Genomic DNA, 15,558 nt, shown 5'->3' with positions numbered 1-15,558 from the left:
GTGAGTCCTGAAAATTCGAATGTGGGATACGTTCATTTTTTTTCTAGTTGCTTTACGTCGCACCGACACATATACGTATTATGGCGACGATGGGACAGGAAAGGGCTAGGAGTGGGAAGGAAGCGGCCGTGGCCTTGATTAAGGTACAGCCCCATCATTTGCCTGGTGTGAAAATGGGAAACCACGGAAAACCATTTTCAGGGCTGCCGACGGTGGGGTTCGAACCTACTATCTCCCGAATACTGGTTACTGGCCGCACTTAAGCGACTGCAGCTATCGAGCTCGGTACGTTCATGTTAACAACTACTGGGCTGAGATTCGAAGTTCAAATTTATGAAATAAGCACCTTCGTAGCACTAGCCCTGTGCTTCGCAGAGTTTGTCGAAAAAAAAAAAAGACATTATCTTTACCTGAGGCATGTAACCTATACGAGGGCCGGGGACTCCACTTCCCCTGGAACCAGGTCGCCCGCCGAGCACCCAGATCTCACCGGAGTCGAGTCGTCTCCTGCCGACCACACACGTGAGCAGAGTGGTCTTACCACAGCCACTAGCTCCCAGCAGACCGTAGCTGAAACAATAATAAGATCGTGTTACCATAGACTACTATTCGAACAAGAACTATTAGAACGTGTTACCACAGATCATAGCTGGAACATGAATTGTTGGCTCGTGTTACTACAGACCACAGCTGAAACAAGAATTGTTAGCTCGTGTTACTACAGACCAGAGCTGAAACAAGAATTGTTAGCTCGTGTTACTACAGACCATAGCTGAAACATGAATTGTTAGCTCGTGTTACTACAGACCACAGCTGAAACATGAATTGTTAGCTCGTGTTACTACAGACCACAGCTGAAACAAGAATTGTTAGCTCGTGTTACTACAGACCAGAGCTGAAACAAGAATTGTTAGCTCGTGTTACTACAGACCAGAGCTGAAACAAGAATTGTTAGCTCGTGTTACTACAGACCATAGCTGAAACATGAATTGTTAGCTCGTGTTACTACAGACCACAGCTGAAACAAGAATTGTTAGCTCGTGTTACTACAGACCACAGCTGAAACAAGAATTGTTAGCTCGAGTTACTACAGACCATAGTTGAAACATGAATTGTTAGCTCGTGTTACTACAGACCATAGTTGAAACATGAATTGTTAGCTCGTGTTACTACAGACCACAGCTGAAACAAGAATTGTTAGCTCGTGTTACTACAGACCACAGCTGAAACATGAATTGTTAGCTCGTGTTACTACAGACCATAGCTGAAACAAGAATTGTTAGCTCGTGTTACTACAGACCAGAGCTGAAACAAGAATTGTTAGCTCGTGTTACTACAGACCATAGCTGAAACAAGAATTGTTAGCTCGTGTTACCTCAGACCAAAATAAAACATTTTAGATCATGTTACTACAGACCAGATCTGGAACAATGATTGTTAGATAGAGTTACCGTAACATTCTTACGCAAGTTCTGGTCTATCACAAACCGTAACCGAAACAGTCTATAGCGTGGTAAAATGAGGATTGTTAACGGACTATTCGCAGGAACACAGTACAAAGAATTGTATAGGTTCAACATAGCCCGCGCGATAGCAGTGAGGAAATGGGTGAGGGTGTACGGATGACATGGCACGTGGTGAGGCACCTAGAAACATGCGATAGAGATTTGAAAGCTCTTGCCTAAAAGGATACGAGTGCACTACGTAGTAACACATTCCAATTTTGATTAAACGTAAGAAAATGAAGTCAAGTTTGAATCAATAACGTTGACACCGAACTGTAGTTGTTCGTGGATCATTTGCTGAAAAGTCTATAATGTCAATGAGGGACTAAGGCAGGGACGACCAAGTTAGATTTACAACCTTGAAACTGTGACGTGAAGCGACTGTCACGTAGGGCGCGGAGTACCTGTTTGTAATTTGTTGAGAGTTGTAATGTCATTAACACATGCATTTCGTTAAATATCGCCCGAATGTCTTACTACGAAACGACAGTGTCAGAGCTTGACTGTGCCATGATGAAAGTTGACTAGTACGTTCTAACGCTGAGGAGGACCGCCTAAATCATTAAAAGCCGAGTCTAACCATCACTGCCTTTGTCTCCCTCTACTTCTCATACCTACCGAGCTCGATAGCTGCAGTCGCTTAAGTGCGGCCGGTATCCAGTATTCGGGATATAGTAGGTTCGAACCCCACTGTCGGCAGTCCTGAAAATGGTTTTCCGTGGTTTCCCATTTTCACACCAGGCAAATGCTGGGGCTGTACCTTAATTAAGGTCACGGCCGCTTCCTTCCCACTCCTAGCCTTTCCATGTCCCATCGTCGCCAAAAGACCTGTGTCGGTGCGACGTAAAACAACTAGAAAAAAAACTACTTCTCATACCCTCTTTAGCCGAGTCCATTATTCTCCTAGGTAACTTATCCTCCTCCATTCGCCTCACATGACCGCACCATACAAGCCGGCTTTTGTGCACAGCTTCATCCATTGAGTTATCCTTTATCCCCTCGTTCCGAGTACCCTCCTGTTTGTATCAGCGACCACTCTCGATACTTTTGATATCTGTTACGTCTAAGTTATTCATAAGATATCCACAGTCCATTCAGCTGTCACTCTTGTACAGCAAGTTCTGTCCGAAAACAGATATATGTGAAAATAGTTTCATCACGGAGCTGACTTCCTTCTTACAAAATACTATTGATCACAACTGCGAGCTCACAGCATTAGCTTGCTGCACCTCGATTCTATTTCAGTTAGTATATTACCTCCTTGGAAGAACATTCAACCCAAATATTTGAAATGGTCCTCCTGTTCCAGTTTTGTATTCCCTATTTGACATTCAACCCTCTGAGGTTTCTTCCCTGCTGATTTCACTTTAGTCTTCGAAAGGCTCTTAACATGTCACATCCCCCGCATCTCTGCGCAATATAAATATATATTAGATTGCAGACTTTCAACATAATCTGGCATTAAGACCAAAATGCCTGCTTACTACATTTTCATCCAACTGAATCCCGCCCTACCATTTTATACCATTCAGTAAAAGATCCATGTAAACTATTCGCAATAAAGGTGAAAAATCACAACCTTCTCCGACCCCTGTAGGTACTTTGAACCGAGAACTCATTGTTAAAAATGAAACCATACTTTCCAGTGTTGAATCGGTTAATGCAACTTTAATGCTTTTCAGTCTGTTGAACAGTAATTCTAACACCTCAAACACTATAAAATACCCGTAAAACTAGTAAAAATAGATTTTACAGGTATGTAGCGTTTATTTATTTAGCGTATGGCTAACACATCACATTACATATAAATACAGTTGTAATACATATTTATAGTTTGAAGTATTTACATGTTCAAGTTTTTTTACATAGAAACACACAAAGGTGAGAGTAGGGTGGTTTGCCTGGAAGGCGGTCAGAGGACACTGCTCCGCAATGTACCGAACTGTTTGATTCACAGCACCACAACTGCACGCTGCCGAATTAAGTATTTTACCCATTTATGGAGGGAGTTGGCACATCTGCCATGACCAATGCGAATCCTGTTGATGGTTGTCCAGGTCTTTCGTGGAAGATCAAAATACTCTGGTTTGTTTTTCAGCCTTGGTAGAATGCGATATCCTGATGGAACACTGGATATACATACTTGCTTCCAGGCCTGAACCAGATTAGTGTCGTATGTTTCTGGCTGTTCTAACAGGTGGATGTCTAGATTTTATCCTGTTGAACAGAGCATCATTAATGTCACCTTGGATTGGCAACTGACAGTTGTTAGTTATTTTCTTATAATCTCGTAGGAGAGCATTTTCCCGATGGAGGTGAGGTGGTGGAATATGGGATAGATAAAGGTAGCCAGAAAGTGGGAGTAGATCTAATTGTCCCTGATCATACGCATAGTGTGATTCAGCTGAGTGTCAATCAACTTGGTATGACTGCTATTCAGCCATATCCACGAGCAGTATTCAGCAGCAGAGTACACAATACTGAGAGCTGAAGACCTTAGGGTAGATGCTAATTATCCTCAGGTGGTTCCACACAGCTTCTGTAAGATGATGTTCCTTGATCGTAACTTAGCAGCCGTTTTCTGAAGATGTTTCTTGAAAGACAGAGTTCTGTCAAGAGTAATCGCTAGATATTGTGGATGTCTATTGTGGGCAAGACAAGTGTTCTCAAACTGAACCTTCAGTTCACGATTGGCTACTTTGTTACTAAGGTGAAAACATGTAACTTCAGTTTTATTTGGATTCGGTTGTAATCTCTATTTTCGAATGTATTGTCTCAAGGTGGTAAGATCAGTTGTCAGTGTTTCTTCAGTGTTTTCTATTAATTTATCTTGTATTGCTAGAGCCCAATCATAAACATGTCCAAATTTCCTGGAGTTAGTTTCAGGTATATCAACTATGTACAGGTTGAAAAGCAGAGGAGCTAATACAGAACCTTGGGAAAGACCACTGTTCAGAGTTTTCTCACTGCTAGCGCCATTTCCTAGTATTACACGAAACTTCTTCTTGGTGAGCATGCTATCAATAAGTCGTGCAATCTCCTTACATGGCAAAACGCGTAGTAGTTTGTACGTAAGTCCTTGTTCACACACAGTATCATAAGCTGCAGTCAAATAAATAAAATGCCACAGAGGTTTTGAGTTGTTTTCGAAAGCCAGCATCAATAAATGTCGTTAGTGATAAAACCTGATCTGTACTGCTACGGTTTGGTTGAAACCCTGCTTGTTCAACAGGCAAGTTCTGAAAAATGACGGAACTAATTCTGTTATAAAGCAGCCATTCCAGAAGTCTGTATACTATGCTCAGAAGAGCAGTTGAACGATAATTTTTGGGTTGATCGTTAGATTTTCCGGGTTTTAGGATAGCAATGTTCTTTGTCCGTTTCATGAGCAGGATGTCAGAGCAGAATTTAGCCAGTCATAGTCTAGCATATTTTACACAGTGTATCAACAATTCAGGATGAATGCCATCAAACCCAGGGGTTTTGCCTGACTTCATATTTTGTAAGGCCATTTGATATATCTTGTGGAGTGAATGGTCTGGAATAAGTACTCTCTTCTGGACTGGTTGCCTTCAATGTTTTCAGTTCACGTTTTATCTGTGTAGTATGATCCCGATCTTCTGGAGCTTTTGAGTTGGCCACAATCTGTGCTGCAACAATATCAGGAGTTATTAGAGAAATAATTCAATCTACCCGACAGCCCCCTTCTAGCTTTCTTGGAATGAACCATGTTTTTCGACTTAAGCAATTGAAGTCAAGGCTTTCAACTGTTTCTGTCCATTTCTCCCTGCCGGCAGCATCCAAACTGCGGAATAATTCATCTGCTATGTACGGGTCACCAGTTGTAAGGAATTCTTGGTAGGGAATATCACTGTTTTCATTCCAACCAGGGATATATTCCTTTCGGTAGCCTCTGGGTATGAACTTCTTTGCTGTACTTTTTATAGCACCAATAAATCTCTCGTAGTTGTCTTTTACAGGTGGAATCCATCCTAGGCACTTACCAAAGTGTTCAGCATAGCCAATCCAATTTGCTCTCTGAAAGTTCCAGCGTGGACGAGGAATTGAGGACACTATAGGAACTTTAATTCCAATTTCCACTACAACTGGTCGATGTTGGCTATGGGGAAAATCAGGGAGAACTCTTCGTATGGTTGGTAGAGGTATAGTGTTTTAGTCGGTAGACACGTAGCATAAATCAGGATTATACTCTCTCCTCCAAGCAGCTGATCTGAAAGTACGCCAATCTTTAGAGTAATAAACAAGATGGAAATTGTGCTCTTCATTGGAATCAGTCACTGATTCCCCATTGGAATCAGTCACAATATCCCCATTGCTCATGACGGCTGTTAAAATCACCTAGATAGACAGCTGGGTGAAGGTATGGTTGAATGACATGTGCTGGCCATGTGGAAGCAGGAGGTTTATAGATATTGGTGACTAACATCTACTTGATTACAATGGAATGGACATAATCTCTTGTGCTTGTTGAGATCAGGGAGGCATTCTCTACTGTATTTCGTACATATGTTACAGTTCCATATGCATGATGGAATGTTGCACCTAGAAGTTCATAACCTGGTATTTTACCTCTGTTATGCAATTAATCTTCATTTTCTACGTGAGTTTTCTGTAAAGCAATTACATCAGTATTGTTTTCCAGAGATAGTCTTGATAAAACTGACATTTTGATCTGTTTAGTCCTTCTATGTTGATCCGCATTATTTGAATACTTGGTCCTAGGTTCCTATATTCCAATGTAGCGTTATAACTATTTGTTTAATAGTTTTTACAGGTGTGTTATATGTTTTATAAATATTTGTTTAATATTACCATTGATGTTTTCACGGACCGTACTTATAGACATGATATAGACTTTTTGGGCTTATGTCTTGTCAAGAAAATACGGCATAAGCCCAAAAAGCCTACATCATGTCTATATTTGTTAATGTTCTTTTTACATCTATGTTATAGTGTTGTAGATGTTCGATTCCCGGCAGGATCGGGAATTTTAACCTTAATTGGTTAATTTCGCTGGCACGGGGACTGGGTGTATGTGTCGTCTTCATCATCCCTTCATCCTCATCACGACGCGCAGGTCGCCTACGGGAGTCAAATCAAAAGACCTGCATCTGGCGAGCCGAACTTGTCCTCTGAGACTCCCGGCACTAAAAGCCAAACGATATTTCAATTATAACACCACCGAACGAATTGGCCATTGGGTTAGGGGCGCGCAGCTGTGAGCTTGCATTTGGGAGATAGTAGGTTTGAACCCTATTGTCGACAGCCCTGAAGATGGTTTTCCCTTATTTCCCATTTTCACACCAGGTAAATGCTGGGGCTGTACCTTAATTAAGGCCACGGTCGCTTCCTTCGCAGGCCTAGCTCTTTCAAGGCTGAGTGGTTCAGACGGTTGAGACGTTGGCCTTCTGACCCCAACTTGGCGGGTTCGATCCTGGCTCAGTCCAGTGCTCAAATACGTCAGCCTTGTGTCAGTAGATTTACCGGCACGGAATAGAACTACTGCGGGACTAAATTTCGGCACCTCGCCGTCTCCAAAAATCGTAAAAGTAGTTTGTGGGACATAAAGCAAGTAACTTATTATTATTATTATTATTATTATTATTATTATTATTTTATTATTTATAATTCACAATTTTATAATTGGGTTTATGAGCTTCTTCGGTACAATGTACATGGAAGAAGTACTATTTAGTACATAAGCACATATGCTTCATACATATCAGTATATACGTGCATTGTTGACAAATAAACTTGACAAATATTTATGAGATATTTACTATACATAAATGGTCAAAATTATTAGTGGACGATTTTCATTAGTCCCCTCTATATGGTGGATGGTTCATGCCAATAAACTTCCTTACTTTATGGCAAGTGGCCAGGATGGCTGCTTTTTTTAAATTCTAAGTGAGAGGGTGGAGATTAAGAGCTTCAATGCTCCTGTATAGTGTCTTTGGTATAATACCATTACATCCAATCACTACTGGAATTATGATAACATTGTTGAGATTCCACATGGTTTTTATCTCTGTGGCTAGATCTGTGTATTTGGAAATCTTCTCTGTATGTGTTGATTGGAGGCTGTGAGTATTAGGGCATGCTATGTGAATTATTATTATTATTATTATTATTATTATTATTATTATTATTATTATTATTATTATTATTATTATAAGACCTATCTGTGTCGATGCGACTTAAAAGCAAATTGAAAACATAAAAAGATAACATCTGTTCGTCAGACTGAAAGAGCATTAAAGTTACGAGAACTCAATGGATTTCGGTCCAATTGCCAGCATAAATGCCTTTAATTGTCTGCAATAGCCTTCCCATAATCCTTCAGAATGGCTAATATCTTTTCCCTCGGTATTCTGTTATATACCTTCTCTAAATCTACGAAACAAACATAACAGTCTATTCCTCTCGTAGCATTTTCCAGTTATCATCATCTTAGCGTTGGTGAAGGATCCGCTTTTTGGATCTCCGTGAGCCATTTCACACGACCTGAGTGTCATTTGGTCTCAAGCAGGCGATCTTAATGTCCGCGCTGCTTCGATCGTTCACGCAGGCTTTGGCCGTTGACTGCAAAGTGAAGAGCCGAATAAGCGGTAGTGCTAGGAGCTGTGCACGCATCTCCACAAAACGTAAAAGTCGTTAGAGAGGCGTAAGCTAAATAGCATTAATTGCAATAAAAGAAGACTTACTGACTTACAAATAATACCCATGCTTAGGAATTAATGTGAGTTGAAGCGGGGAGACTTACATCACGCCCTTGGGCACGGTCATGTTGAGCCCATCCAGAATGACATTGGGGTTCTTCTTCGACCCGTAGCGCTTGTAGGCTCGACGGACACACACTGCCTGCTGGCGTCGTGTCCACACGCTCGACTGTCGCGAGAACAGCTGGTGACGCTTGTCCGCCACCGGTGGCACCACATCATCTTCACCCGCGAAAGTGGTCTCTTCCACGACGCCCACCTCCACGGCGGACATGGCGTCTGCAACAACAGAACACAGACTTATTAGGCGTAATTCAAATGCAGATCTAGAAATACACAATGGAGGAGGGGACAGGAGTTGAGGTAGATTTAATAATATACTATAGAGACGATCTACTACTACTATTACCGGCAATAATAATAATAATAATAATAATAATAATAATAATAATAATAATAATAATAATAATAATAATAATGTATTCACTTATCTATAGTACATTTTCAAATGTTTAGTAAGATGTTATACATTATAATTCCAGTTATTTACACCTGAAAAGAACTTACGTGCTTATCTGCAGGTGAAGTTGTTACATTACTTTTATACATTGTTGCAATCCCTGCTATTTACAACATTACTAAGATTTCTACATTTACAGTAGCATAATACTATTTTACATATGGTCATTTCGTTTTGTGTTGTTGGTATCACTTATCTAAATAATAATAATAATAATAATAATAATAATAATAATAATAATAATAATAATAATAATAATAATAATAATAATAATACTTTTGTGATGAAATATATTGTTAGTGATAAAAGAAAGTAAAGTAAATCCCCGTCCTCATCCAGAGGTGGTGCAGCTATTCTCAGCCACATCTCAAACTGGAGATGAGCTGCATGTACCAATTTAACCACATACCAGCTCTTCCGCCAATATTAAGTTTCTAGCAGTGCCACGAATCGAACCCAGGCTTCCGAGAATGGCAGCTAGAGACACTAACCGTAACGCTACGAAGGTGGATAAATATTAATTAATTCATGTGTTTATTTATCTATTAGTGCCTTGTTCACTGACGAAGTTAGGACTCTAGGCCCTTTCTTACACTTAACCACATTTTGATTACAACCTAAAATAGTTAAAACTAAATAGATAGAATTAAAAATGAATTTAAATAAATTAAAAACTAAATTAATATAAAAACCGATATGTTGTAAGGCACATTTAATATTTAAAATAAACATCACCTAATTTATCTAATTCTCAGGTACACACTCATTCGTACTTCAACCATTCAGTCAACTATCCTCAGCAGGTAGTTTCGGAAGGCGACCTTAAACCTTGATAAAGAGCTAGTTTATCTGACCTGAGCTGGCAGAAAATTTCATAATGTGGCGCCAGCCACCACAAATGATCTATTAATTGTAATTGTGCGGTGCACAGGAATAGAAAGAAAGGAGCTCGAACAGATATTTAGGTGGTGAAAAGCTGATGAAATGATTGTGAGTAACTTTATGAGGCCTTTTCAATAGACCGGATTTATTATTATTATTATTATTATTATTATTATTATCCCTCTCGAATCGTGATATCTTATTTCTTAGTGCTCTTTGTCTTCATTTGTCATTTATTTTTTCCGGTCTCGTCCTTGACTTTGACAGTCATGAAAGATGCATAGGTATGGGCAACACCGGTAATACCATTCATTATTCCGCTCAGTCCCTATCAGGAATGGTGTCCTCATCCCAACGTGGTGAGCTTCATGTACCAATCCAACCACATACCAGCCCTCCTGCCATTCTTAAATTTCTGACAGTACCGGGAATCGAACCCGTGTCCCCGAGGACAGCAGCTAATAACACTAACCATTACGCTACGGACGCTCACATGATGAATGGTGAGAAGGTTTCACTTGTAGAGCCGGTTCGTGTATTGCAGTGGATTGGAAGACATACGCAACAACACCTTCGAGCTCGGAGAGGAACCGAGTTGCGAGGCCTTTACCTTCAACGATCTTTAAATAATACTAATCATTTTTACGAAAATAATCCTCCGCTATTGCATACTCGAAGCATTTCAATATTTTCTCAAAATGATATAGAACAGCTAAGATGAAGTGGACTTCCTTTATAATCAGAACGTCAGATATATTCGATTACCAACAGCTTACAAGCTTGCTAAGAAATTTCTACTGTTCATGCCTCTGGAAAAATTCATATCCCCAATCAATCTGACCTCCAAACAGAATAATTGAAGCAATCATTGCGTCAAAAGTTTAATAATAGTCCTCATCAACCAGCAGCACTGAAATGTAGCTGGGAGGCTGAAACACGCTCGATAGTTAATAGTCCGTAATGACTCCAACTTGAAGGTGAACTTGTCTTTTAACGAGGACTGTCTAAGAAACAGCTGAGAACATTCGTTTGTTTAATGAATCAGGGTTTCTTCCGTATAATAATAATAATAATAATAATAATAATAATAATAATAATAATAATAATAATAATAATAATAATAATAATAATAATAATAATAATAATAACAATAAATCCATTCGTCAAGCCGGTATCTCTCTGTGCGTCAGAATTGCTTATCCTCTCTCAAATGTGCGCTTGCCAAGTTAGAGCAAAAGGACATACAGATTCTCCACAAGATTCTTGGCCAAAACTACTAAAACGGGATGTGCATAAGAAAATCCAGACAAGTAATCTACTCTAAGAAGATCACGGACACAATGCGCGAACGCAGGGATCGCTTCTACGGTGACCAACGACTCTCGATGGACAAAACGCATTTTTAACAATTTTGACTCACTGGGTGAGTTGGCCGTGCGGTTAGGGTCGCGCAGCTGTGAGCTCGCATTCGGGAGATGTTGGGTTCGAGCCCCACTGTCGGCAGCCCTGAAGATGGTTTTCCGTGGTTTCCCATTTTCACACCAGGAAAATGCTGGGGCTGTGCCTAAATTAAGGCCACGCCCGCCTCCTTCCCATTCCTAGGCCTTTCCTGTCTCATCGTCGCCATAAGACATATGTGTCGGTGCGACGTAAAGCAAATAGCAAAATAATAATAATAATAATAATAATAATAATAATAATAATAATAATACCCTGGTGCAGCCCTTGTAATGCAGACGCTAAAACGAGAGTGGGCGGCATTTGCAGTACATGGCAGAGTACGTATTGCTGGCAGAGTACGTATTGTTGTAGTGGAGGGAAGTGTGTGTGTGTGTGTGTGTGTGTGTGTGTGTGTGTGTGTGTGAGTGAATTTCAGGTATGCTGGAGACATTACAAATACTCACTCTCCAGGCCAGGAGAATTAACCAATTAATTTAAAATCTCCGAACCGACCGGGGATCGACCTCCGGGCCCTCTGAATCGAAGGCGACTACGCTGATCGTTCATCTATGGAGGCGGACAAACTCGTGTCCTCATCCTGAGATGGTGGGGTGGTGCAGGCAGCTCTTTTCAGACACACTCATAATACAGATGAGCTGCAGGCCCATACCAGACCTCCTGCCATTTATTAAATCTCTGGCAGAACCTGCACCTCCGAGTACGGCAGCTAATGGCACTAACTGTTACGCTACGGAGGCGGACATCACCTGGGATTTAGCCGTGCTACAAAAGTATACTTTCACGATCACTAAATTACATTATATCGGGTGGGCAAAAAATCTTGATAGTACATGTATCACACCCTCCCACTGTATTCACAACTAAGATATGTTATTGTCATTATTATTATTTTCATTTGTACATATATTCTTAATATTTTAAGCTGGAAGGTCTTCATATGTGATACGAGTAATTTGTTTTATGCAAGCGGATGAGAAATAGTGGCGGTGCGTGACTTTCGTCACTGGGGGTTCAACAGAAGGAAGAATTCTTCCTTCGCCCCACATACTGCCACTCCGACTTTGGTTTAAGTCCCTTCGCTTTTCTCACTCACAAAGAATAAACAGGGAAAACAAAACATCCTGTTGGTAATTTCGCACCCACACATCCACTTGATTCTTTTGCATATCCATTCTGAATTTACGCACGATTTTTTTTACTTTTAATCTGCATCGTTATATCAAGATCAGGCAGTGGGCGGCCGGAATTCCTAATCTCAAGTTTGCGCTCAAGAGAGAGAGAAGAAAATTTTGTCTTTCTAGGTATCTGAACACTGTTCATACTCATTTTGTAGCTCCTTACCTTTCCCGAGCACAAAGATTGTGGACGCAACCACAATGCACAAGAACACACACACGGACATAAGATTGTAACTTCTTTATGTTCTAAAATATTAAGTTTCTGTACGACACAATAGTACACTGACATGCTTGCACAGCGTACAATAATACACTGACTGACAGAGCAAATGCAACACCAAGAAGGAGTGGTCAGAACTTTATGCCAATTGCAGGGTAGACTGACGTCACTGAGGTATGCTCATGATGTGAAATGCGTCGCTGTGCTGCGCACGTAGCGAACGATAAATGGGACACGGCGTTGGCGAATGGCCCACTTCGTACCGTGATTTCTCAGCCGACAGTCATTGTAGAACGTGTTGTCGTGTGCCACAGGACACGTGTATAGCTAAGAATGCCAGGCCGCCGTCAACGGAGGCATTTCCAGCAGACAGACGACTTTACGAGGGGTATGGTGATCGGGCTGAGAAGGGCAGGTTGGTCGCTTCGTCAAATCGCAGCCGATACCCATAGGGATGTGTCCACGGTGCAGCGCCTGTGGCGAAGATGGTTGGCGCAGGGACATGTGGCACGTGCGAGGGGTCCAGGCGCAGCCCGAGTGACGTCAGCACGCGAAGATCGGCGCATCCGCCGCCAAGCGGTGGCAGCCCCGCACGCCACGTCAACCGCCATTCTTCAGCATGTGCAAGACACCCTGGCTGTTCCAATATCGACCAGAACAATTTCCCGTCGATTGGTTGAAGGAGGCCTGCACTCCCGGCGTCCGCTCAGAAGACTACCATTGACTCCACAGCATAGACGTGCACGCCTGGCATGGTGCCGGGCTAGAGCGACTTGGATGAGGGAATGGCGGAACGTCGTGTTCTCCGATGAGTCACGCTTCTGTTCTGTCAGTGATAGTCACCGCAGACGAGTGTGGCGTCTGCGTGGAGAAAGGTCAAATCCGGCAGTAACTGTGGAGCGCCCTACCGCTAGACAACGCGGCATCATGGTTTGGGGCGCTATTGCGTATGATTCCACGTCACCTCTAGTGCGTATTCAAGGCACGTTAAATGCCCACCGCTACGTGCAGCATGTGCTGCGGCCGGTGGCACTCCCGTACCTTCAGGGGCTGCCCAATGCTCTGTTTCAGCAGGATAATGCCCGCCCACACACTGCTCGCATCTCCCAACAGGCTCTACGAGGTGTACAGATGCTTCCGTGGCCAGCGTACTCTCCGGATCTCTCACCAATCGAACACGTGTGGGATCTCATTGGACGCCGTTTGCAAACTCTGCCCCGGCCTTGTACGGACGACCAACTGTGGCAAATGGTTGACAGAGAATGGAGAACTATCCCTCAGGACACCATCCGCACTCTTATTGACTCCGTACCTCGACGTGTTTCTGCGTGCATCGCCGCTCGCGGTGGTCCTACATCCTACTGAGTCGATGCCGTGCGCATTGTGTAACCTGCATATCGGTTTGAAATAAACATCAATTATTCGTCCGTGCCGTCTCTGTTTTTTCCCCAACTTTCATCCCTTTCGAACCACTCCTTCTTGGTGTTGCATTTGCTCTGTCAGTCAGTGTATAACGAATTATGATAAATGCTGTAAAGTTTTTTAAAACACTAGTATCACATTTGAAAAACAGAAGTAAACTTTAGGGATGTGTGTTCGCACTGTTGACAACGTTGATAATTTAATTTTACGAACTCGTGTGGGCTAAGCAGTTAGCATTTTCATTGGTGTTATCTTCCCGCTACTTTTTGCCTCAATGATTTTTAAGTTTTCTCTCCAAGAAGTAATTACTCCAAAGAAGGCAAATGAATAGATGTTCAGTAAGTATTATTAATATATTTGGGACACAATATCAATCGGAATTTGGCAGTTTAATGTGACTTTTGGTAGTATTGATGCTTTCCAACACTAGTGTTAACTATATGTACTATTCTGTGTTGCCGTGGTTAAATTCCTGTAAGGGCAACAGATGGCAGGCATGTACTAGTTTTCTAACCCCAACAACACGACTTGCGATTACGAAGACTGGTGAGAGAACGTGGCATATTGCGCATGCGTAAATCACGGATATTCGTTTCTGCGATATCCTGGTCTTGTCTACGTGTTGGTCGGTATCTCCCCGCACCTCACCACACCCTTCTCCCCGGTACGGACGGAGATGTGGCCTTGCATGGGGGGGGGGGGATTCATTCCAGACGCGTATCCAGCCAGGACTTCGCGCGGCTCGCTTGAATTGAAAGTTAGTACGGGTATATTACGGATAGATGAGCTTAGCAAAGGCTTCAAGATTGACAAGGCAGTTGTGAAAATTAAGTAGTTAAGTACAATGTGATATAAATTGGAGGTTCATAGCTCCATTGCGCTGTACCAGAAACCGCCACTGATGAGAAAACAGTGCTATTTACAACTCGTAAAGTTTTCGCGAGTCATGTGGAACAGCCCAGAGTCCGATGACGTGGCTTGGTTGTTACTGTCTTGGGAGTCGGAAGAGGTTCGGGGCGTGGTCTTGGAATGCCAAGAGGATCTTCCACTCGTGATTGGATGGCTAGAATCGATCCAGATGTAACAAGTGAGAGCAGAATATTATTCAGAGGTCTGTTTAGGCATGTGAGAAAACAGTGGAGAGATAGGAGATTTAATTTTTGTGGAACGTGGTTGGCTTAAAAATTTGGTGAAACACGATGTGTCTTACAACGTTGGTGGAACGGAGAGGAGTTGTAACTTTGTTGGAGCGAACTTGCCTTAAAACTTTTGTGCAGTGTTATGTGTGGTACTGACCTACAAAGTGTGGAGTACTTAGGCACTTGATATTATATCATTTGTGGAGGCTTGGTGTGTCATATGTTGGTAAGAGCTACGAGTTACTGTATCTGAGACTTTTCATAATTTATGGTCTGGAACAACAAGCGTGTGTTGCTCAAGTGATAGTATCTCTAAAGCAAGTGTTAAAATCAGTGAACACAGAATTATAAATGTACAGTATCAGTGTGATATAACAAGTGCGGAGAGCGAGAATCTGCAAGTTGTGTTGATACACAGAGACAGTGAAGGGTATTTACCTACATGTATATGTTTTGTAATTAGTGCTCGTCGGGCTAGCTACAAATGA

At 41.9% G+C, this 15,558-nt stretch overlaps 1 protein-coding gene across 2 annotated transcripts in view; it reads right to left on the bottom strand.

Annotated features, from left to right (window-relative positions):
* LOC136877394 (ABC transporter G family member 23) overlaps positions 1 to 15,558 on the bottom strand; it is a 245,551-nt gene that overhangs the window by 71,317 nt on the left and 158,676 nt on the right. For both annotated transcript variants that reach the window (XM_067151398.2, XM_068228629.1), the window contains 2 exons: positions 8,293 to 8,527; positions 411 to 570 (listed from right to left, as the gene is read on the bottom strand). In XM_067151398.2, the coding sequence (XP_067007499.1) occupies positions 411 to 570; positions 8,293 to 8,522 (390 nt within the window). In that variant the 5' untranslated portion in view covers positions 8,523 to 8,527. The remainder of the gene's footprint in view (positions 1 to 410; positions 571 to 8,292; positions 8,528 to 15,558) is intronic.

This window comes from Anabrus simplex, chromosome 7 (assembly GCF_040414725.1).
Source record: "Anabrus simplex isolate iqAnaSimp1 chromosome 7, ASM4041472v1, whole genome shotgun sequence".
Classification (NCBI taxonomy): domain Eukaryota; kingdom Metazoa; phylum Arthropoda; class Insecta; order Orthoptera; family Tettigoniidae; genus Anabrus; species Anabrus simplex.
Note: the sequence above shows the minus strand (reverse complement) of the source record. Positions and strands in the feature narration are given on the sequence as shown.